The sequence below is a fragment of the Scylla paramamosain genome, chromosome 43 (assembly GCF_035594125.1).
Source record: "Scylla paramamosain isolate STU-SP2022 chromosome 43, ASM3559412v1, whole genome shotgun sequence".
NCBI classification, from domain to species: Eukaryota; Metazoa; Arthropoda; class Malacostraca; order Decapoda; family Portunidae; genus Scylla; species Scylla paramamosain.
Window position 1 is genome coordinate 12,287,505 of NC_087193.1, and position 22,620 is coordinate 12,310,124.

General features: G+C 46.8%; 4 protein-coding genes across 6 annotated transcripts; 2 read left to right on the top strand and 2 right to left on the bottom strand.

The window, feature by feature from the left end:
• The first annotated feature begins 121 nt into the window (after positions 1 to 121).
• Positions 122 to 4,500, top strand: LOC135093501 (uncharacterized). Of its 2 annotated transcripts, none has more exons than XM_063992791.1 (5): positions 122 to 282; positions 766 to 882; positions 2,241 to 2,345; positions 2,687 to 2,937; positions 3,154 to 4,500. In XM_063992791.1, exons 2-5 carry the CDS (start codon positions 775 to 777, stop codon positions 3,614 to 3,616), a joined length of 927 nt encoding a protein of 308 aa, XP_063848861.1. In that variant the 5' UTR covers positions 122 to 282; positions 766 to 774; the 3' UTR covers positions 3,617 to 4,500. The 2 variants fall into 2 exon arrangements, with proteins under 2 accessions (XP_063848861.1, XP_063848862.1); XM_063992792.1 differs by having other exon boundaries at positions 122 to 216.
• A 1,866-nt stretch (positions 4,501 to 6,366) lies between these two features.
• On the bottom strand, positions 6,367 to 14,450 carry LOC135093446 (uncharacterized). Its single transcript, XM_063992726.1, has 10 exons — positions 14,410 to 14,450; positions 14,202 to 14,312; positions 12,631 to 12,772; positions 12,084 to 12,188; positions 11,525 to 11,772; positions 9,353 to 11,288; positions 8,644 to 8,983; positions 8,047 to 8,151; positions 7,425 to 7,675; positions 6,367 to 7,203 (listed from the first exon to the last, which is right to left on the bottom strand). Exons 1-6 carry the CDS (start codon positions 14,448 to 14,450, stop codon positions 10,829 to 10,831), a joined length of 1,107 nt encoding a protein of 368 aa, XP_063848796.1. The 3' UTR covers positions 6,367 to 7,203; positions 7,425 to 7,675; positions 8,047 to 8,151; positions 8,644 to 8,983; positions 9,353 to 10,828.
• A 352-nt stretch (positions 14,451 to 14,802) lies between these two features.
• On the top strand, positions 14,803 to 17,293 carry LOC135093502 (uncharacterized). The gene is made up of 4 exons (XM_063992793.1): positions 14,803 to 14,938; positions 15,411 to 15,515; positions 15,859 to 16,109; positions 16,327 to 17,293. The coding sequence occupies exons 1-4, from the start codon at positions 14,843 to 14,845 to the stop codon at positions 16,787 to 16,789; spliced, it is 915 nt and encodes a 304-aa protein (XP_063848863.1). The 5' UTR covers positions 14,803 to 14,842; the 3' UTR covers positions 16,790 to 17,293.
• A 1,092-nt stretch (positions 17,294 to 18,385) lies between these two features.
• On the bottom strand, positions 18,386 to 22,253 carry LOC135093503 (uncharacterized). Of its 2 annotated transcripts, XM_063992794.1 has the most exons (4): positions 22,102 to 22,253; positions 20,864 to 20,968; positions 19,725 to 19,975; positions 18,386 to 19,485 (listed from the first exon to the last, which is right to left on the bottom strand). In XM_063992794.1, exons 1-4 carry the CDS (start codon positions 22,195 to 22,197, stop codon positions 19,023 to 19,025), a joined length of 915 nt encoding a protein of 304 aa, XP_063848864.1. In that variant the 5' UTR covers positions 22,198 to 22,253; the 3' UTR covers positions 18,386 to 19,022. The 2 variants fall into 2 exon arrangements, with proteins under 2 accessions (XP_063848864.1, XP_063848865.1); XM_063992795.1 differs by lacking the exon at positions 20,864 to 20,968 and having other exon boundaries at positions 22,102 to 22,212.
• Between the last annotated feature and the right edge of the window lie 367 nt (positions 22,254 to 22,620).

A 22,620-nucleotide genomic window follows, 5' to 3' on the forward strand; every position in this document is an offset into this window, starting at 1 on the left:
CACGCTCACACCACTCACACACTAACTGGTTAATTTGTCAGGCAGCAGCAGACAGCGCTGCCAGATTGTTTTGGCCATATTATCGTACTACACAGGAGAGAGAGAGAGAGAGAGAGAGAGAGAGAGAGAGATGGGGGTGCGCAGGCGCACATTGGAAAGGTGTGAATCGTTCTAGTTGATCACTTCCACCCTTCATATAGAAGCTTTCACGTGCCGGTGAGTTAATCCACCAAGGATCGCGAGAGGCAGAAGGCTGAGTGGAAGAGAGGCTCGGCACCGCTGGTGAGTCTCGTCGCTCTGTCTTAAACTGTGTCCAGTGACAGGATGGCACGGTGTCTTCTCGCTGCCCCGCCCCAGGAGAGCCACGTAGCAGGTCCGCGGCAGATCTGCTCTGCCTCAACCCGCACTGCCTGGTCCTCGGGAGGTGGTGGTGTTCGAGGTGCTGGGTGACTCTTGAGGCCACGACGCATTCCAGCGCTTTGCTTAGCGTTGGCAGTAGGGACATAGGACGGTGCCTTTTGGCTTCAGTATTTGCCTTCTTTTTGTGCATTAGGGCCTCTCTCTCTCTCTCTCTCTCTCTCTCTCTCTCTCCTCTCTCTCTCTCTCTCTCTCTCTCTCTCTCTCTCTCTCTCTCTCTCTCTCTTTCTGTTGCAAACAGAGAAGAAAAATGTACTGATAGTAAGCTTCAATAGTCCTTATAATTGCTGTGGACGCGAGAGATGAGACTGTCCCTAACTACCTCTCCCCTCTCTCTTCCCTGGGCAGCACCGCAGTATGCTTGCAGAGATGAGTGTTTCCGCGTGCTTGGTGCCTCTGCTCTCCAAGGAGGAACACCTGCTGTGGGCTAAGAGGGTCAAGCCACACCTGCCTCACTGTGTTACGGTAAGGCAGCTGTACATAAAAACATAAGAAATAAGGGAAGCTGCAAGAAGCGACCAGGCTTACACGTGGCAGTCCCTGTATGAAATATACCTGCCTATTTCCACCTATCATCCTCATCCATAAACCCGTCTAATCTTTCCTTAAAGCTCCCTAATGACTTAACACTAACAACATGACTACTGAGTCCGTTCCACTTATCTACCATTCTTTTTGAGAACTAATTTCTTCCTATCTCTTTCTTAAACTTAAAATTTTCAAACTTAAACCCGTTATTTCTTGTATTATCCTGGTTGCTGATCCTAAGAATTTTGCTTACATTCCTCATGTTATAACCCTTATACCACTTAAAGACTTCTATCAGGTCTCCTCTTAACCTACGTCTCTCTAAAGAATGTAAATTTAACACCTTCACTCTCGCCTCGTAAGGAATACTACTCATCCTCTGTATCATTTTAGTCATTCTCCTTTGTACTGATTCTAACAGACCTATATCTTTTCTGTAATGTAGGGACCAGAACTGCACAGCGTAGTCTAGATGAAGTCTGACCAGCGCCGAATATAACTTTAATATTTCTTCGGGCCTTCTACTTTTAACACTCCTAAAAATTAATCCTACTACCCTATTTGCCCTGTTTCTGGCTTCTATGCATTGCTTTCCTACACGGAGTTCAAAGCTAACTATAGCTCTTAAATCTTTTTCGTACCCTGAACCTACCAGAATTTCGTTGTTTATTGTGTACCTACTGTGTGGATTTCCTCTACCTACGCTAAGTACTTTGCATTTGTTGATATTAAACTGCATTTGCCATCTGTCCGTCCATTCACTCATCCTATCTAAATCTGCCTGCAAGGCGATAGCTTCCGATTCTGACCTAATTAATCTACCTATCTTTGTGTCATCCATATATGTACTCTAACTCGTTCACTCCCTCACCTAACTGCCTTACTCACCTGGTTTACTCATTCACCTGGCTGACTCACCTACCTGACTGTATTACGGTAAGACGCATAATTACTCTTCTAGCTGGCTTACTCACCTGGCTTACTCACCTGCCTATACCTAGCTCACTGTGTCACGCTACCGGCAGGCCGCGGACCCAGCCAGCCCGGGACCTCAATTTTCCACGAGTGCCAAAGAGATATTAGCACTTTCGTTTCATTGGCAACCTCTCTGAGACATTCCTTGTAGCTGAGCCACGTCCAAACATTGTACTGGCCAGAAGCTGCTCAGTATTTTATTTCCCACCACTTTCTTCCTTGCAGATGCTTATAAAAATGTCACTCCTTGCTCTCGGTGCTGTGAATTGCTGCATATCTCAGTGACAAGGCTAAGTCTCCCTCTGTCCCCCCGCCAACAGATACACAACAACCTGGTGCAGCACGGACTGGGCTTGGTTTGCCACGACACCTTCTATGTGCTGCGGGACCGGCCACATTCAGTCACCGTACTGTGCAGGAAGGAGGTGAGACAGGCCCTGCTGGTGAGGCTGAGCTGGTCTAAACTTTCTTGGGTCTTCACTCCTTTCCCTTTTACGAGAAGCATTTAATTTATTATTTATTTATTTATTTATTCAATTTTTTTTTCGTTCTCCAATCTAGTCTAGACTATCTCAGCGTTCTGTGCAGGAGGGAGGTGAGACAGGCTGACTTGGTGAGGCTGAACGAGTGAGGCTGTGTTTGTGACAATCCTGGATAAGTTAAATGACACTCTCTCTCTCTCTCTCTCTCTCTCTCTCTCTCTCTCTCTCTCTCTCTCTCTCTCTCTCTCTCTCTCTCTCTCTCTCTCTCTCTCTCTCTCTTTCAGATAATCCCACACACACAACACATCGGTATATTCTGCCTGAAGGAGGAAGTTAGCTCTCTTGTAGAAGCCCTGAGGTCTTCACCCGTGATTGACTGGGAGGACGCGAGGAGGACCCATCTTGTCATCCACCACGTCCCTCCCTACGTTGTTGAGTCCATGGTGAGGCTGATGCAGGAGAAAGGAATGAAGGCGCAGTTAATAGCTCGCTTCACCTTCACCTATGACGCTCACCTGGACCCTCACACGCTTAGGTAAGGTGGTGTGGCTGTGTGTGTGAAGATAATGACAAAATACATTGAAAGCCAAAGTAACTACCACTACAACCCCAAAACATCCTTGAAAACCTTAACAACACCCACTACAGCCTGTCAAAAGCACCCAAGACAAACCAAAGCAAACCACAACAATGACCCCTGACATGTAGCTACAAAATCACGGAGAACATACACATAACCCGCCATACACAGGGTACCGGCGGGCTTCCGTGTGTGCAGGCTGGGCAGAGCAGGCGTCCGTCACCTCCTGGAGAATGCTAAGTACGGTGGAATACCCCTGGACCTCATGTACAGGATGGCAGAGGGCGTGCCTTACGTAGGAGTGTACCAGGACCCAACCAGCACACAGGAGGCGACAGTAGATCCAGAGAACCTTCCTGTCGCTGGAGACGAGGAGATACCAGTGGCTTGGTGTTGCTCGGGTCCCTCAGGAGACGTGGCCAAGCTGATAACACACGAGAGTTTCAGGAGACGTGGGTTTGGAAAGCTGCTGACGGCGACGTTAGCGAGGCGACAAGCTGCCCTCCTTGGCTTTATTCCTCATGGTATAGTTGAGGTGGACAATTCTGCCTCTAAAGCAATGGTATATAATTCTCCTGGCTGGAGGATGACACATGAAAGTATCCGGATTACTAAATGTCAGGGGTCTTTATAGCTGAGTCTTGGAGGCTGAGGACCTGCTATCTTTATGGTGGTCCTCGAGACTGTAACCTTTCCACCAGGGGCCAATGGGAATGAAATGTGTGTGTGTGTGTGTGTGTGTGTGTGTGTGTGTGTGTGTGTGTGTGTGTGTGTGTGTGTGTGTGGTGTTTTCTGTGTTGTGAACCAGCGCCGTGTGGTATTGCCGCCCTGGTGTGTAGATAGATGAATTCTTTTATATAAATGGAGACTAGGCAAGGGAAGGAGAAGGGCGCAGGAAGCTGTCTGTGGGCTTAACAGTGGTGGGGCTTAACAGTGTTGTTACGTCCCTCAATTGTCATATTTGCTTAGTTCAATATATTTGTTAAGATAAGTGGTGATGTTATTCTGCTATATATAATTGTTGATATATTTGTAGTATGATGAATGTGAGGCTTTGTTGCAGTGAAGTCATTTAACGTGCTTTTGGGGAAATAGATGCCTGTCTTTTATGAACAGAGTGAAAGTCAATCAAAGTGAACATTACGAGTGAACAATGAATAAGTAACGTGAAAGATATATATACTAACATAACTGCATTGTATTTTCCATTAGGTATATTTCTGGAAATAGTAAAAAAGCGGAAAAATAAAACAAAACATAATGAATAAATAAGTTGAATGATACAAAAATACTTGAATTGTGTTCCACATTTTATTTATTATTTTCTGAAAGTCAAACAAAGAAGCAAAGAAAAAAGAAAAATATTGGAAAATCAGCAGGGACAGCAGGGACACTGGGCGGTGTTTTGTGGCCTCAGTCTTTGCCTTCCTTTTGTGCACTGGGACCTCTCTCTCTCTCTCTCTCTCTCTCTCTCTCTCTCTCTCTCTCTCTCTCTCTCTCTCTCTTACAAGCAAATAAGGGCAAAAGTGTACCGATCCTAGCAGAAGCAGACTATCAAAGGCTTCAATATGCCGCGTTACTAAGTCGGTTCAGGGCATCAAGTCCGTTCAAGGTGTGGCAGATTCTGGAATTCCCATGAGTGCGACGGTGCCAGTTCGTTCGCCAATTATCGAATTAAGGGACGCCTGTTACTCTTAGAGGTGACATTCATATTTGTCTGATCCTCATGTTTTTTGGTGTGTACTCGTATGTACCTTAGTACCTACAATAGCAAATCCCCAATTTTCGCTGATAACCAAATGCTATAAAATTTAGTGTCGATAATATACACACATGTATCTTCACTTCCTCAAAGATAGATTTCTTATTAGACATATCATTTTGAAATAAAAACTAAGATTTTTTTCTTCAAACTTTTTTTTTTTTTTTTAAATAGCACAGTATGAAGAGCCTTCTTTGAAAATCCATCTTTGGGGAAAAATATCTCGTTGTTTCCTCTCTCCAGCAGCACCTTTACATCTCCATCATTTTCTAGGATAACGAAGGACAAACGCTTGGTGTATGAAAAACTTAAGTTTTGAGAAACGAGCCGTTTTCTTCTAAGAAGTGTGTGTAATTCCATATGTTGAGTTTTTCTGGTAAGTCTTCACTTGAGCCCAAATGAGCTCAATCGGGTTATACTGGCAGTGATACGGCGGTAACCTCAAAACACGATGCCTTGCCTCCCCCGCAATCTTATCGATTATGGATATCGTAATCATACATTTTCTTGGCAAGGTCTTGCAGCTGTGCTTTCGATGAGTCATCTCGGGGCTGCACTCCCTTCTTTAGCAGCCAATCCAGCAACTCCTATTTTTTTCCCTGTTGGCTGTCGTACTCCAGTGGCTTTAGGTGATGTGGTGTCTGTCCAACATTTTCCAACTCTGTAATTCTGATTCACCCAAGCTTCATTCAGATATATGATGTTTTGGGAGGCCTGCTTGACTTTTTTTTTTTTTTTTCTTGCAAAAACGTAGCGCGAGCTGCCGCAGCATCACTCCTTTCCTTCAGGAATATGAGGCCATCAGCCTTGGCATATTTGAAGCCAGTCTCCTGCAGAATCTTGTAAAGGGAGCTTTTGCAGCCACTGAAGGATATTTTTTCCTTCAGTTCTTCTTGAATTTTTAACAGAGTCGAGACTTGAAGCCTCTCATAAAATGCCAAGACTGTTCTTCTTACAAGACATTTATCAAAGTCGTGTAGAGCGGTGACAGGTGCAGAATGTCTCCTCTTCTTTGGTGACAGAAAGACAGTCCTTTCTGGTGATGTCTCGTCTCGTTTCCAGCAGATTCTTTGAACAGTTTTCTCAGAAACGTTGGTGACTTTTGCAGTCCGTCCAGTTGCTTTTGAAGGTGGGATAAGGAATCCATTACAAGCTTTCTCTCCAATGAATTACTCGTTGACGTAGTAAAACATTTCCATTTCCCTGCCATGCAGGACCCTGGAACGCGAGCGAGTCGGAGTTGTAGCTTCCATCATGGGTGGTGGCCAGAAAGGAAGTGAGCAGTTTCCCTCAACACATCCATCATTTTAATCCGTCACTTCTTCAAAATCACTTTCCCACTGCTTCTCCTTCTCCTCCTTCAACACACACACACACACACACACACACCTGCGAGGGAGTGCTAATCACTTTTAATGACACCCCCACCACCACCACCACCACCACCACCAGGACGAAGTGGCACCATGGGAAAAAACTATTTGCCACATCATAGAATCTATACAGATTGTAGTTGTAATCCTAAACATCGACACTCATTGTACTATGTAGCTTCCTTCACTATATGCAGAACACATAAAACATCACACATAGCACACGGATGGGAAACAAAAAAGAGAGGCTCATGTACGAAGGTTTATTTGGCAGCATGGCAAGAGGCAAACCACCATACTAGCCCCACCTTCAACGGACTTCTGCTCTCAACAGACTTTTAATTTAATCTAATTTAATTTAATTTAATTTAATACACCTTGATCCACTTAGCTCGTGTGTCATTCTCCCTTGTCTACTTCCCATATATATAAAAGAAATCATCAATGTATAACAGGCCGGCAGACAACACGGCGCTGGTTCACAACACAGAGACCACCACCCACCCATCCACACACACACCCACACACACACATACACACATTTTATCCCTATTAGCTCCTGGTGGAAAGCTTACAGTCTCGCGGACCACCATAAAGATAGCAAGTCCTCAGCCTCTAAGACTCAGCTATATAGGCGCCTGACAATCAATGATCCAAATACTTTCATGCGTTACACTCCAGCCTGGTGAATTCTCAAACATCACTTTAGAGGCAGAATTGTCCTCCTCAACAAACGCATGAGGAATAAAACCGAGGGCAGCTTGTCGCCTCGCTAACGTCGCCGTCAGCAGCTTTCCAAACCCACGTCTCCTGAACCTCTCGTCTGTTATCAGCTTGGCCACGTCTCCTAAGGGACCCGAGCAACACCAAGCCACTGGTATCTCCTCGTCTCCAGCGACAGGAAGGTTCTCTGGGTCTACTGTCGCCTCCTGTGTGCTGGTTGGGTCCTGGTACACTCCTATGTAAGGCACGCCCTCTGCCATCCTGTACATGAGGTCCAGGGGTATTCCACCGTACTTAGCATTCTCCAGGAGGTGACGGACGCCTGCTCTGCCCAGCCTGCACACACGGAAGCCCGCCGGTACCCTGTGTATGGCGGGTTATGTGTATGTTCTCCGTGATTTTGTAGCTACATGTAAGGGGGTCATTGTTGTGGTTTGCTTTGGTTTGTGTTGGGTGCTTCTGACAGGCTGTAGTGGGTGTTGTTGGGGTTTTCAAGGGTGTTTTGGGGTTGTAGTGGTAGTTACTATGGCTTTCAATGTTTTTTTTTTGTCATTATCTTCACACACACAGCCACACCACCTTACCTGAGCGTGCGATGATCTAGGTGAGCGTCATAGGTGAAGGTGAAGCAAGTCAGTGACCACACCTTCACTCCCCTCTCTTGCAGCAGCCTCACCAAGGGCTCAGCAACGTAGGGAGGGACGTGGTGCAAGATAAGATGGGTCGTCCTCGTGCTCTCCCAGTCAATCACAGGTGAAGACCTCAGTGTTTCTACAAGAGTGCCAACTTCCTCCTTCAGGCAGAACATTCCGATGTGTTGTGTGTGTGGGGTTATCTGAGAGAGAGAGAGAGAGAGAGAGAGAGAGAGAGAGAGAGAGAGAGAGAGAGAGAGAGAGAGAGAGAGAGGTCCCAGTACACAAAAGGAAGGCAAAGACTGAGGCCAAAAAACACCGCCCTGTGTTCCAGCTGTCTCTGCTAATTTTCCAATATCTTTCTTTTTTCTTTGTTCAAACTCAGCCTCACTCGTTCAGCCTCACCAAGTCAGCCTGTCTCACCTCCCTCCTGCACATCATGCTCAGTGAATCTGGTCTAGCTAGTGAGACGAAAACTAAAAGAAAAAAAAATGATGCTTATCGTAATAGGGAAAGGAGTGGAGACCCAAGAGAATTTAGTCCAGCTCAGCCTCACCAGCAGGGCCTGTCTCACCTCCTTCCTGCATAATATGGTGACTGAATGTGGCCGGTCCCGCAGCACGTAGAAGGTGTCGTGGCAAACCAGGCCCAGTCCGTGCTGCACCAGGTTGTTGTGCATCTGTTGGCGGAGGGACAGAGGGAGACTTAGCCTTGTCACCGTGATATGCAGCAATTCACAGCACCGAGAGCAAGGAATGACATCTTTATAAGCATCTGCAAGGAAGAAAGTGGTGGGAAATAAAAGATTGAGCAGCTTCTGGCCAGTACAATGTTTGGGCGTGGCTCAGCTACAAGGAATGTCTCGGAGAGGTGGACGATGAAGCGAAAGTGTTGATGCTAATATCTCTTTGGCACTCGTGGAAAATTGGGGTCCTCTAGTTAGCCAGGAGAGTGAGTACGCCACCTGTGTTACCGTAGCATAGTTAGCTAGATGAGTCAGCCAGGTGACAAAGTAAGCCAGGTAAGTAAGCCAGATGAGTGAGTGTATACCTGTCTTACCATAACACAATCAGGCTGGTGATTCAGCCAGGTGAATGATTAAATCAAGTGAGTAAGGCAGTCAGGTGAGTGAGTGAGTGAGTGAGTGAGTGAGTAAGTACACCTGTCTTACCGTAACACAGTAAGGTAAGTGTGGTTTGACCCTCTCAGCCCACAGCAGGTGTTCCTTCTTGGTGAGTAGAGCCACCAGGCGTGCGAAACCACCCATGTCTGCCAGCACACTGCGGTGTCGCTCAGGGAAGACAGGAGAGGGAGTGAGACAGTCTTATCTTTCGCTGACACATCAACTACAAAGGTTATTGAGGCTTATGACAGTCTGCCTCTGCTACTATCAGTACATTTGTGTTGTGTTTTACCACAGAGTAATGGCTTACCTGTGGACACAATATGCCGTCAGCTATAAGCGCAATATGGCGTCAGCTCCCGGTGCCCGACATTCCATCTTCGTCGCTCTTGGGGGTGGAAGAGAGGGAGAAAAAAAAAAGAGAATTGTTTCACAGCAACCGAGGAGGGTGTCACGTGACAAAACACAATAAATCCCTTAAATAAAAGAGCATCATAAAGACTAGCGTCCATAGCTCTGATCCTTTATCCAATGGATCGCAAACTACACAAATGACGTATAACATCATATATCCTATAACACATTGCAATAATAGTACACGTCATCATACACAACAATTTTTCCTCTTATATGCTTGAGAGAGACAGAGAGAGAGAGAGAGAGAGAGAGAGAGAGAGAGAGAGAAGCCCTTAGAAATGTTTCTCGTAAAAGGGAAAGGAGTGAAGACCCGAGAGAGTTTAGTCTAGCTGAGCCTCACCAGCTCGGCCTGTTTCACCCTATTCCCGCACGGTACGGTGACTGAGCGTGGCCGGTCCCGCACCAAGTAGAATGTCTCGTGACAGACCTGTCCGTCCTACACCAGGTTGCTGCGCATCTGTTGGCGGGGAAACTGATATGCAGCAATTCACTGCGAGAGTAAGGAACGAAATCTTTATATGGTAAGAAATCTTTATAAGCATCTACAAGGAAAGAGGTAAGAAATAAAGTCTTAGCGGAAGAAGAGAAAGAGATTTAACCTTGTCACACCAAGGAAGAAAGTGATAGGAAATAAAAGATTGAGCAGCTTCTAGCCAGTACAGTGTTTGGATGTGGCTCAGCTAGAAGGAAAGACTCAGAGAGGTTAACGATGAAGCGTAAGTGTTGATGCTAATATCTCTTTGGCACTCGTGGAAAGTTGGGATCCTCTAGTTAGCCAAGAGAGTGAGTACGCCTCCTGTGTTACCGTAGCACAGTTAGCTAGGTGAGTCAGCCAGGTGACAAAGTAAGCCAGGTAAGTAAGCCAGGTGAGTGAGTGTAGAGTCTATACCTGTCTTACCATAACACAATCAGGCTGGTGATTCAGCCAGGTGAATGAGTAAATCAAGTGAGTAAGGCAGTCAGGTGAGTGAGTGAGTGAGTGAGTGAGTACACCTGTCTTACTGTAACACAGTGAGACAGATGTGGCTTGACCCTCTCAGCCTACAGCAGGTGTTCCCTCTTGGTGAGGAGACGCACCAGGCGCACTGAGGCACTCGTCCCTGCCAGCACACTGCGGCGCCGCCCAGTGTCAGGGCAAGAAGTGGGAAGGAGCGAGGCTGATAGCTAATCAACTGAATGCAAGTCACATCACACAGTTTCTCCACTAGACAGTGACAGTGAATACGTTCAGACTGTATTGCACAACTAGTGTGGAGTGTTTGGAAGCGGCGTTTCTCCGCCACGGCTACCCGCCCAGGCCAGCCGTTATATCTGTCGCCAGGCCACACTTGAATTTCTTGCCACGGCTAAACAAAGCCTCAAAATGCTTATGTACATAGAACATATTCCACGTAAAATAACCTGTACTTTCACCTCTGGCAATATCCACAGAAACTTGTGTTACACCCTGTATATAATTGTTGATATATTTGTAGTATGATGAATATGAGGCTTTGTTGCAGTGAAGTCATTTAACGTGCTTTTGGGGAAATAGATGCCTGTCTTTTATGAACAGAGTGAATCAAAGTGAACATTACGAGTGAACAATGAATAAATAACTTAAAGGATGTATATTAACATAACTACATTGTATTTTCCATTAGGTATATTTCTGGAAATTGAAAAAAGGGAAAAAATGGAACATAAAACATAATGACTAAGCTGAAATATACAAGAATACTTTAATTGTATTTCACATTATTTCTAAGGATGAGTGGAAGAGAGGCCATAAAGATACCACCATAAAGATAGCAAATGCTCAGCCGCCAATACTTAACTATACAGGCGCCTGAAGTTTTTTTATCCAGATAATTTCATGCGTCACACTCCAGCCTGGTGAATTCTCGAACATCACTTTAGAGACAGAATTGTCCTCCTCAACAAACGCATGAGGAATAAAACCGTGGGCAGCTTGTCGCCTCGCTAACGTCGCCGTCAGCAGCTTTCCAAATCCATGTCTCCTAAACCTCTTGTCTGTTATCAACTTGGCCACGTCTCCTGAGGGACCCGAGCAACACCAAGCCACTGGTATCTCCTCGTCTCCAGCGACAGGAAGGTTCTCTGGGTCTACTGTCGCCTCCTGTGTGCTGGTTGGGTCCTGGTACACTCCTATGTAAGGCACGCCCTCTGCCATCCTGTACATGAGGTCCAGGGGTATTCCACCGTACTTAGCATTCTCCAGGAGGTGACGGACGCCTGCTCTGCCCAGCCTGCACACACGGAAGCCCGCCGGTACCCTGTGTATGGCGGGTTATGTGTATGTTCTCCGTGATTTTGTAGCTACATGTCAGGGGTCATTGTTGTGGTTTGCTTTGGTTTGTCTTAGGTGCTTTTGACAGGCTGTAGTGGGTGTTCTTGGGGTTTTCAAGGCCGTTTTGGAACTGTAGTGGTAGTTACTATGGCTTTCAATGTTTTTTTTTTTTTTTTTTTTGTCATTATCTTCATGCACAGACACACAGCCACATCACCTTACCTGAGCATGTGAGGGTCCAGGTGAGCGTCATAGGTGAAGATGAAGCAAGTTTGTAACCACACTTTCACTCCCCTCTCTTGCACCAGCTTCACCATGGGATCGACAGCGTAGGGAGGGACCAGGTGGAGAAGATGGGTCCTCCTCGCGTACTCCCAGTCAATGACAGGTGAAAACCTCAGGGCTTCTACAAGAGTGCCAACTTCCTCCTTCAGGCAGAATATTCCGATGTGTTGTGTGTGTTGGATTATCTGAGAGAGAGAGAGAGAGAGAGAGAGAGAGAGAGAGAGAGAGAGAGAGAGAGAGAGAGAGAGAGAGAGAGAGAGAGAAGACAAAGAGAGAGTCATTTAATCCATCCAGCTTTGTCATTTACTCAGCTCATTTACTCGTTCAGCCTCACCAGCTCAGCCTGCCTCATCTCCCTCCTGCACAGTACAGTGAGTGAGTCTGGACTACCTAGTGGGACGAAAACTAAAAGAAAAAAATGCTTCTTATAAAAGGGAACGAGTGAAGACCCAAGAGAGTTTAGTCCAGCTCAGCCTCCCAGACCAGTTTGTCTTACCTCATTCCTGCACAGTACGGTGACTGAGTGTGGCCGGTCCCGCAGCACGTAGAAGGTGGCATGACAGACTAGGCCCTTTCCGTGCTGAACCAGGTTGTTGTGCATCTGTTGGCGGGGGAACAGAGGGAGACTTAGCCTTGTCACCGTGATATGCAGCAATTCACAGCACCGAGAGCAAGGAATGACATCTTTATAAGCATCTGCAAGGAAGAAAGTGGTGGGAAATAAAAAAAATTAGCAGCTTCTGGCCAGTACAATGTTTGGACGTGGCTCAGCTACAAGGAATGTCTCAGAGAGGTTGACGATGACGCGAAAGTGTTGATGCTAATATCTCTTTGGCACTCGTGAAAAATTGGGGTCCCGAGCTGGCTGGGTCCGTGGACTGCCGGTACAGAAACACGTGGGTAGGTGAGTCAGCCGGGCGAGTAAGCCTGGTGAGTGAGTGAATACTGGTCTTACCGTAACACAATCAGGCTGGTGATTCAGTCAGGTGAAAGAGTAAATTAAGTGAGTAAGGCAGTCAGGTGAATGAGTACACCTGTCTTACCGTAACACAGTAAGGCAAGTGTGGTTTGACCCTCTCAGCCCACAGCAGGTGTTCCTCCTTGGTGAGCAGAGGCACCAGGCGTGCGGAACCACCCATCTCTGCCAGCACACTGCGGTGTCGCTCAGGGAAGACAGGAGAGGGTCTAGAGGGAGTGAGACAGTCTTATCTTTCGCTGACACATCAACTACAAAGGCTATTGAGGCTTATGACAGTCTGCCTCTGCTACTATCAGTACATTTGTGTTGTGTTTTACCACAGAGTAATGGCTTACCTGTGGACACAATATGCCGTCAGCTATAAGCGCAATATGGCGTCAGCTCCCGGTGCCCTACATTCCGTCTTCGTCGCCATTGGGGGGTGGAAGAGAGGGAGACAAAAGAAGAGACTTGTTTCACAGCAGCCGAGGAGGGTGTCACGTGATGCTAGTCATAAAGACTAGCATCCATAGATAGCTCTGATCCTTTATCCAATGGATCGCAAACTACACAAATGACATTTAACATCATAATCCTATAACACATTGCAATAATAGTACAAGTCATCATACACAACAATTTTTCCTCTTATATGCTTGAGAGAGAGAGAGAGAGAGAGAGAGAGAGAGAGAGAGAGAGAGAGAGAGAGAGAGAGAGATTATAAAGAAAGAGTGGTCCCAATGCACAATAGGAAGCTGGGAGTGGAGCGCTGCCCTCCATCAAAAGAAGGCTGCGGCTGTCATGGCTCTCGATATCGAGGGAGCGTTTGATGGGGTGTGGCACGCAGCCCTCCTGTCAAGACTCCCACCACCAGGTGTGCTCTCTCTCTCTCTCTCTCTCTCTCTCTCTCTCTCTCTCTCTCTCTCTCTCTCTCTCTCTCTCTCTCTCAGATAACCCCACACACACAATGGATTTTTTTTCCAGTTTTCTTTTTCATTTTCCTTTTTTTTAATTTCCCAAAAAATAAAATGTGGATCACAATTAATTTTTTTATATCTTTCAGCTTATTCATTCATTATGTTTTATGTTCAATTGTTTCCTCTTTTTTTTTTGTTTCCAGAAATGTACATAATGGAAAATATAGTGTAGTTATTCATTCATTATTCACTCGTAATGTTCACTTTGACTCATTTTCACTCTATTCATAAAAGACAGACAAATATTTCTCCAAAAGCACGTTAAACGACTTCACTGTAACAAAGCCTCATATTCATCATTGTGAGGGCATCGCCAGCCATCTAAGCACCCCTCTAACTACTGTGGTAAAGGGAGGAATGATCGTCCTTCCTCCTGCGGAGTGTCGCGCCCAAGGTTTCTCTTCCTCCTCCCGAATCCTCAAGCAGAAGAGGCTAGGGCTGCTGACTTCTCATGAGAAAGCGTCACTGCTTCCGAGCAACGCCTCGAGTGCCCTCGTCACCACCTCCTCCCTCCTTGGTAGGGGAACTCTGCAGGAGGTGATATCGAGAGGCCAGCAGACACCAAGTAGCAAACAGTTCTCACTACCTGCCACGGCTACACCTCCGTTTAGCTGTTCTCCTCTACCAGTGCGGAAGGCTTCGGTGAAGATTGTGGGCTGATCTCACCTGCCCTCAGTACCTGGCACTCATCTGCTGTCGGCCCCAACTCGTTCCTAGTTCAACCCCTGCCGGCCAAGGCAAGATTTCTACGGCTGCCAGGACGCCGGCCTCTAAGGACTCCCCCAGGACTCTGTGATATTGTCGGATATCTCTGTTATTGTTGGGTTGTGGTTTTGTGTTTTTGTTAATTATAATTGTCGAATTCCGTTCTCTCTCGTTTTCTTTACGTCCCAATCTTAGAAGGAGTGTTGACGGGAAGAGAAGCCATCCCGTACCTGACAATCATACAACAAATATATCAACAATTAAATACAGGGTGTAACACAAGTTTCTGCGGATATTGCCAGGATGAAAGTACAGGTTATTTTAAGTGGAAAACGTTCTATGCACGTAAGCATTTTGAGGCTTTGTTTAGCCGTGGCATGAAATTCAAGTGTGGCCTGGCGACAGATACAACGTTGGCCTGGGCGGGTAACCGTGTCGGAGAAACGCCACTTCCAAACACTCCACATTGTTTTGCAACACAGTCTGAACGTATTCACTGTCACTGTCTAGTGGAGAAAAGTGTGATATGACTTGCATTCAGCTGATTAGCTGCTAGCCTCGCTGCTTCCCACTTCTTGCCCTGACACTGGGCGGCACCGCAGTGTGCTGGCAGGGATGAGTGCCTCAGGGCGCCAGGTGCGTCTCCTCACCAAGGAGGAACACCTGCTGTGGGCTGCGAGGGTCAAGCCACACCTGCCTCACTGTGTTACGGTAAGACAGGTGCACTCTCACTCACTCAATCATTCACTCACTTGACTGCCTTATTAACTTGATTTACTCATTCATCTGGCTGAATCACCAGCCTGATTGTGTTATGGTAAGACAGGTATATACACTCACTCACCTGGCTTACCTACCTGGCTGACTCACCTAGCTGACTGTGCTACGGTAACACAGGTGGCGTACTCACTCTCCTGGCTAACTACAGGACCCCAATTTTTCCACGACTGCCAAAAAGATATTAGCATCAACACTTTCGCTTCATCGTCCACCTCTCTGAGACATTCCTTGTAGCTGAGCCACGTCCAAACATTGTACTGGCCAGAAGCTGCTCAGTCTTTTATTTCCCACCACTTTCTTCCTTGCAGATGCTTATAAAGATGTCATTCCTTGCTCTCGGTGCTGTGAATTGCTGCATATCACGGTGACAAGGCTAAGTCTCCCTCTGTCCCTCCGCCAACAGATGCACAACAACCTGGTGCAGCACGGACTGGGCCTGGTCTGTCACGACACCTTCTACGTGCTGCGGGATCGGCCACACTCAGTCACCGTACTGTGCAGGAAGGAGGTGAGACAGGCCCTGCTGGTGAGGCTGAGCTGGTCTAAACTCTCTCGGGTCTCCACTTATCTTCCTTTTACGAGAAGCATTTTTAATTTCATTTTATCTTTTTATTATCTTTTTTTTTTGCTAGTCCAGACTCACTCAACATACTGTGCAGGAGGAAGGTGACAGGCTGAGCTGGTGAGGCTGAAAAAGTGAGGCTGAGTTAGTGACAAAGTTGGATGGGTTAAGATGGGTTAAATGACTCTCTCTCTCTCTCTCTCTCTCTCTCTCTCTCTCTCTCTCTCTCTCTCTCTCTCTCTCTCTCTCTCTCTCTCTCTCTCTCTCTCTCTCTCTCTCTCTCCTTCAGATAATCCCACACACACAACACATCGGTATATTCTGCCTGAAGGAGGAAGTTGGCAATCTTATAGAAACCCTGAGGTCTTCACCCGTGATTGACTGGGAGGACGCGAGGAGGACCCATCTTGTCATCGGCCACCTCCCTCTCTATGTTGTTGAGCCCATGGTGAGGCTGATGCAGGAGAAGGGAGTGAAGGCGCGGTTAAGGTCTTGCTTCACCTTCACCTATGACGCTCACCTAGATCATCGCACGCTCAGGTAAGGTGGTGTTGCTGTGTGTGTGAAGATAATGACAAAAAACATTGAAAGCCATAGTAACTACCACTACAACCCCAAAAACACCCTTGAAAACCCCAACAACACCCACTACAGCCTGTCAAAAGCACCCAACACAAACCAAAGCAAACCACAACAATGACCCCTGACATGTAGCTACAAAATCACGGAGAACATACACATAACCCGCCATACACAGGGTACCGGCGGGCTTCCGTGTGTGCAGGCTGGGCAGAGCAGGCGTCCGTCACCTCCTGGAGAATGCTAAGTACGGTGGAATACCCCTGGACCTCATGTACAGGATGGCAGAGGGCGTGCCTTACATAGGAGTGTACCAGGACCCAACCAGCACACAGGAGGCGACAGTAGACCCAGAGAACCTTCCTGTCGCTGGAGACGAGGAGATACCAGTGGCTTGGAATTGCTCTAAGCCCGCAGGAGATGGGGGCATGATGGTAATAGACGAGAGATTCAGGAGACATGGGTTTGGAAGACTGCTGGCGACGACGTTGGCGAGGCGACAAGCTGCTCTTTATGGATTTATCCCTCATGTGTTTGTTGAGGAGGATAATTCTGTCGCTAGAGCGATGGGAAAAAATATGCCAGGCTGGAGGATGACGCATGAATGCATCGTGATCATGAAATGTCAGGGGTCTTTATAGCTGAGTCTTGGAGGCTGAGGACCTGCTATCTTTATGGTGGTCCTCGAGACTGTAACCTTTCCACCAGGGGCCAATGGGAATGAAATGTGTGTGTGTGTGTGTGTGTGTGTGTATGCGTGTGGTGTTTTCTGCTGTGAACCAGCGCCGTGTGGGATTGCCGCCCTGGTTTGTGTGTGCGTGTGTGTGTGTGTATATATATATATATATATATATATATATATATATATATATATATATATATATATATATATATATATATATATATATATATATATATATATATATATATATATATATATATAAGAATATGAGACTTTGTTGCAGTGAAGTCATTTAACGTGTTTTTGGGGAAATATATGCCTGTCTTTTATGAACAGAGTGAAAGTGAATGAAAGGGAACATTACGAGTGAATAATGAATACATAATTTCAAGGATATAGACTAACATAACTACACTATATTTTCCATTATGTACATTTCTGGAAATAAAAAAAGAGTAAACAATGGAACATAAAACCTAATGAATGAATAAGCTGAAAGATACAAAAATACTGCAACTGTATTCCACATTTTATTTTTTGAGAAAGTCGAACAAAAAACAAAAACAAAGAAAAGATAGGAAATTTAAGGCAATAATTAATTAATTGCCAAAATGAATAATACAGTATTTTTGGTTGAAGAGAGAGAGAGAGAGAGAGAGAGAGAGAGAGAGAGAGAGAGAGAGAGAGAGAGAGAGAGAGAGAGAGAGATGAGACTATAAAGAGAGAGTGGTCCCAGTGCACAAAAGGAATGCAACGACAGACCAAAAAGCACCGCCCTGTGTCACTGCTGCCGACGCTAAGCAAGGCACTGCAATGCGTGGTGGCCTCAAGAGTCACCCAGCACCTGGAACACCACCACCAGCACAGCACCAGGCAGTGCGGGTTCAGGCAGGGCAGGTCTGCCACGGACTTGCACCTGCTGCTGCTAACCTGGGAGTGGAGCGCTGCCCTCCATCAAGGCAAGGCTGCTGCTGTAGTGGCTCTCGATATCGAGGGAACGTTTGATAGGGTGTGGCACGCAGCCCTCCTGTCAAGACTCCCACCACCAGGTGTGCACTGTACTCGGCCACTCCTCCACCTCTCCAACGACCACCTGAGTGAGAGGATCTCGTGGCTCCTTGACAGCAAGTGACAGGCGGTCCTCTACAGGGCGCAGACTTGCTCTGCCATGGAGTATGGTTGGCTCTACTGGGGCGGGGCACCGAGAAGGCGCCGTGCCTTCCTGTCACTGGACACAGTTCAGGGCAGAGCAACGAGCGGTGCCGGGCCTCTCTTCCACTCAGCCTTGGTGGATTTATTTCACCGGCACGTGAAAGCTTCAATATGAAGGGTGGAGGCGATCAACTACAACTATTCACTCCTTTCCAATGTGCTTCTCTCTCTCTCTCTCTCTCTCTCTCTCTCTCTCTCTCTCTCTCTCTCTCTCTCTCTCTCTCTCTCTCTCTCTCTCTCTCTCTTCACCCAGAAATATTGAATAATTTAGTGTGGCAATTATCAATGGAAGTTTGTATTTTCCATTTTTTCTTTTTGTTTTGTTTGACTTTCACAAAAAATAAAAAGTGGAATACAATTTATTCATTATGTTTTATGTTCCATTTTTTCACTTTTTTTACTATTTCCAGAAATATACCTAATGGAAAATACAATGCAGTTATGTTAGTGTATATATCCTTCACGTTATTTATTCATTGTTCACTCGTAATGTTCACTTTGATTCACTTTCACTCTGTTCATAAAAGACAGGCATCTATTTCCCCAAAAGCACGTTAAATGACTTCACTGCAACAAAGCCTCATATTCATCATACTACAAATATATCAACAATTATATATAGCAGAATAATATCACCACTTATCTTAACAAATATATTGAACTAAGCAAATATGACAATTGAGGGACGTAACAACACTGTTAAGCCCCACCACTGTTAAGCCCACAGACAACTTCCTGCGCCCTTCTCCTTCCCTTGCCTAGTCTACATTTATATAAAAGAATTCATCTATCTATACACCAGGGCGGCAATACCACACGGCGCTGGTTCACAACACAGAAAACACCACACACACACACACACACACACACACACACACACACACACACACACACATTTCATTCCCATTGGCCCCTGGTGGAAAGGTTACAGTCTCGAGGACCACCATAAAGATAGCAGGTCCTCAGCCTCCAAGACTCAGCTAAAAAGAACCGTGACATTTAGTAATCCGGATACATTTATGTGTCATCCTCCAACCAGGAGAATTATATACCATTGCTTTAGAGGCAGAATTGTCCTCCTCAACTAAACAATGAGGAATAAAGCCAAGGAGGGCAGCTTGTCGCCTCGCTAACGTCGCCGTCAGCAGCTTTCCAAACCCACGTCTCCTGAACTTCTCGTCTATTATCAGTTTGGCCATTTCTCCTGAGAGACCCGAGCAATTCCAAGCCACTGGTATCTCCTCGTCTCCAGCGACAGGAAGGTTCTCTGGGTCTACTGTCGCCTCCTGTGTGCTGGTTGGGTCCTGGTACACTCCTATGTAAGGCACGCCCTCTGCCATCCTGTACATGAGGTCCAGGGGTATTCCACCGTACTTAGCATTCTCCAGGAGGTGACGGACGCCTGCTCTGCCCAGCCTGCACACACGGAAGCCCGCCGGTACCCTGTGTATGGCGGGTTATGTGTATGTTCTCCGTGATTTTGTAGCTACATGTCAGGGGTCATTGTTGTGGTTTGCTTTGGTTTGTGTTGGGTGCTTCTGACAGGCTGTAGTGGGTGTTGTTGGGGTTTTCAAGGGTGTTTTGGGGTTGTAGTGGTAGTTACTATGGCTTTCAATGTTTTTTTTTTTTTTTGTCATTATCTTCACACACACACACACACACACACAGCCACACCACCTTACCTGATCGTGTAAGGGTGCAGGTGAGCGTCATAGGTGAAGATGAAGCGAGTTTTTAACCCCATGTTCACTCCCTTTTCCTGCATCAGCCCCACCAATGGCTCAGCAGCGTAGGGAGGGACGTGATGGATGAGAAGATCGGTCCTCCTCGCGTCCTCCCAGTCAATCACGGGTGAAGACCTCACGGCTTCTACAAGAGTGCCAACTTCCTCCTTCAGGCAGAACACTCCGATGTATTGTGTGTTTGGGATTATCTGAAGGAGAGAGAGAGAGAGAGAGAGAGAGAGAGAGAGAGAGAGAGAGAGAGAGAGAGAGAGAGAGAGAGAGAGAGAGAGAGAGAGAGAGAGAGAGAGAGAGAGAGAGAGAGAGAAAGGGAATCATTTAGCCAGTGCCATATCACTATGATTTAGCCAGCCACATCACTGTTATAATGTTGTCTAATCAATATAATGTATGGGAAAAGCAACTTAAGGAGGTTATCTGAATTTGTGTTCTTTTGGTGGGGTTATCTGAGAGAGAGAGAGAGAGAGAGAGAGAGAGAGAGAGAGAGAGAGAGAGAGCGCGTATTGCTGGATACTGTCTGTGTGTGATTCGAGATTGTTCATTTTCTTTTTTGTTTCATTCACTTCAAGGGTCATGTTGTCAGTGTTTGTCATTTTCTTAATTTCTTGGATTAATTGTAGTTCTTCTTTACAGTGTTTTGATGTGATGGACTTTATCACCTTCACCAGGGTCTTGGACTCCTCAGACAGGCAAACACAGGTCCCAGTCATTGTCCTCGTGGTTGAGGTCAAAGGCAGAAGCCCCTGCTATAACAGGCAGTTCACTATGACGGTTTGGTGCAGTCCCTGTTTAGTGCCTTGTGTCTGCCTGGTGAAGACATCGTGAAGACTGACCCAAGGAGGTGTTCACCCTGCGCAGCAAGTCTGACAGTCACTAGTATAACTGTTTGATGGTAGCACAGCCGCGGTGAGCCACGTCTGCTCTGACCCAGAGAGAGAGAGAGAGAGAGAGAGAGAGAGAGAGAGAGAGAGAGAGAGAGAGAGAGAGAGAGAGTCATTTAGCCAACACAGCTTTGTTACTAACTCAGACTCACTCGTTCAGCCTCACTCTTGCAGCCTCACCAGCTTAGACTGTCTCACCTCATTCCTGAACAGTACGGTGACTGAGTGTGGCCGGTCCCGCAGCACGTAGAAGGTGGCATGACAGACCAGGCCCTTTCCGTGCTGCACCAGGTTGTTGTGCACCTGTTGGCGGGGGAACAGAGGGAGACTTAGCCTTGTCACCGTGATATGCAGCAATTCACAGCACCGAGAGCAAGGAATGACATCTTTATAAGCATCAGCAAGGAAGAAAGTGGTGAGAAATAAAAGATTGAGCAGCTTCTGGCCAGTACAATGTTTGGACGTGGCTCAGCTACAAGGAATGTGTCAGAATGAAACGAAAGGGTTGATGCTAATATCACTTTAGCACTCGTGGAAAATTTGGGTCCCGGGCTGGCTGGGTCCGCGGCCTGCCTAGAGCGTGACACAGTGAGCTAGGTAATAAAGGCACTGTCACACGGGCGACTTTTGATCGCCGGCGGGTAAATCGCCTAAACTATGTCAGACGGACGATTTAGTCGCTGCTGAATCGCAGCGATTCAGCAGCGACTAAATCGTCCGTCTGACATTATACTCGGCGGCCGTCAGTTGAAGGTGCGCAGTGGAAGTGGAAAGTTGTGTTGACCATGAGTTCTGCAGCGGAGGAATTGCTTTTGTTAACGCTTTTGCTACGAAAGCGACGTAAGCAGCGCCGTAGACTTCTCTGGACACATCCGATAACAAGTGCTCGGTTAACCTTTGGTTTTCTCAGTCTTGTTCGAATATGATTTGGAGCGGACGTCCCAAATGGCCGGACGCAGCTCTATCTCGCAGATAAACTTCTCGGTATCAAACATCACGAGCTGCGCACGTGCACGCCTTCACCCTGCTGTGGTCTAGGCAACACTAGTTGCTGGCGGGCAAATCTCCTCACACCCGCCCGTCTGACATAGCCAGGCGACTCAGTCGCGGCGGTTGTAACCGGGGACTCGCGTTCAAATCGCCGCGGCTGAGCGACTAAACCGCCCGTGTGACATCCCCCACAGTTTTAACATGCAGTTCTATGGAACATGTCTCCAAAGCGATTCGCCGGCGGGTAAATCGCTTTGCAGTCGCAGCGACTAAGTCGCCCGTGTGACAGTGCCCTAAGTGAGCAAGCCAGGTGAGTAAGCCAGCCGGATGAGTGAGTATACGTCTTACCGTAATACAGTCAGCTAAGTGAGTCAGCCAAGTGAATGAGTAAGCCAGGTGAGTAAGGCAGTCAGGTGAGTGAGTGAGTGAGAGTACATCTGTCTTACCGTAACACAGTGAGGCAGGTGTGGCTTGACCCTCTCAGCCCACAGCAGGTGTTCCCTCTTGGTGAGGAGACGCACCAGGCGCGCTGAGGCACTCATCTCTGCCAGCACTGCGGCGCCGCCCAGTGTCTGGGCAAGAAGTGGGAAGGAGCGAGGCTGATAGCTAATCAACTGAATGCAAGTCACATCACACAGTTTCTCCACTAGACAGTGACAGTGAATACGTTCAGACTGTATTGCACAACTAGTGTGGAGTGTTTGGAAGCGGCGTTTCTCCGCCACGGCTACCCGCCCAGGCCAGCCGTTATATCTGTCGCCAGGCCACACTTGAATTTCTTGCCACGGCTAAACAAAGCCTCAAAATGCTTATGTACATAGAACATATTCCACGTAAAATAACCTGTACTTTCACCTCTGGCAATATCCACAGAAACTTGTGTTACACCCTGTATATAATTGTTGATATATTTGTAGTATGATGAATATGAGGCTTTGTTGCAGTGAAGTCATTTAACGTGCTTT

Bases quoted from the DNA above. Each gene is read 5' to 3' on its own strand.
- LOC135093501 (XM_063992791.1), top strand. From the start codon at position 775: ATGCTTGCAGAGATGAGTGTTTCCGCGTGCTTGGTGCCTCTGCTCTCC. The intron at 2,346-2,686 runs GTGAGACAGGCC...TCTCTCTTTCAG, and splicing joins CCGTACTGTGCAGGAAGGAG to ATAATCCCACACACACAACA. The intron at 2,938-3,153 runs GTAAGGTGGTGT...CGCCATACACAG, and splicing joins CTGGACCCTCACACGCTTAG to GGTACCGGCGGGCTTCCGTG.
- LOC135093446 (XM_063992726.1), bottom strand. From the start codon at position 14,450: ATGGCTTCTCTTCCCGTCAACACTCCTTCTAAGATTGGGAC. The intron at 14,313-14,409 runs GTAAAGAAAACG...ACAATATCACAG, and splicing joins ACTCCTTCTAAGATTGGGAC to AGTCCTGGGGGAGTCCTTAG. The intron at 12,773-14,201 runs GTACTGAGGGCA...CACTCCCTCTAG, and splicing joins CGACAGCAGATGAGTGCCAG to ACCCTCTCCTGTCTTCCCTG.
- LOC135093502 (XM_063992793.1), top strand. From the start codon at position 14,843: ATGAGTGCCTCAGGGCGCCAGGTGCGTCTCCTCACCAAGGAGGAACAC. The intron at 15,516-15,858 runs GTGAGACAGGCC...TCTCTCCTTCAG, and splicing joins CCGTACTGTGCAGGAAGGAG to ATAATCCCACACACACAACA. The intron at 16,110-16,326 runs GTAAGGTGGTGT...CGCCATACACAG, and splicing joins CTAGATCATCGCACGCTCAG to GGTACCGGCGGGCTTCCGTG.
- LOC135093503 (XM_063992794.1), bottom strand. From the start codon at position 22,197: ATGAGTGCCTCAGCGCGCCTGGTGCGTCTCCTCACCAAGAGGGAACAC. The intron at 19,976-20,863 runs GTGAGACAGTCT...TCTCTCCTTCAG, and splicing joins CCGTACTGTTCAGGAATGAG to ATAATCCCAAACACACAATA. The intron at 19,486-19,724 runs GTAAGGTGGTGT...CGCCATACACAG, and splicing joins CTGCACCCTTACACGATCAG to GGTACCGGCGGGCTTCCGTG.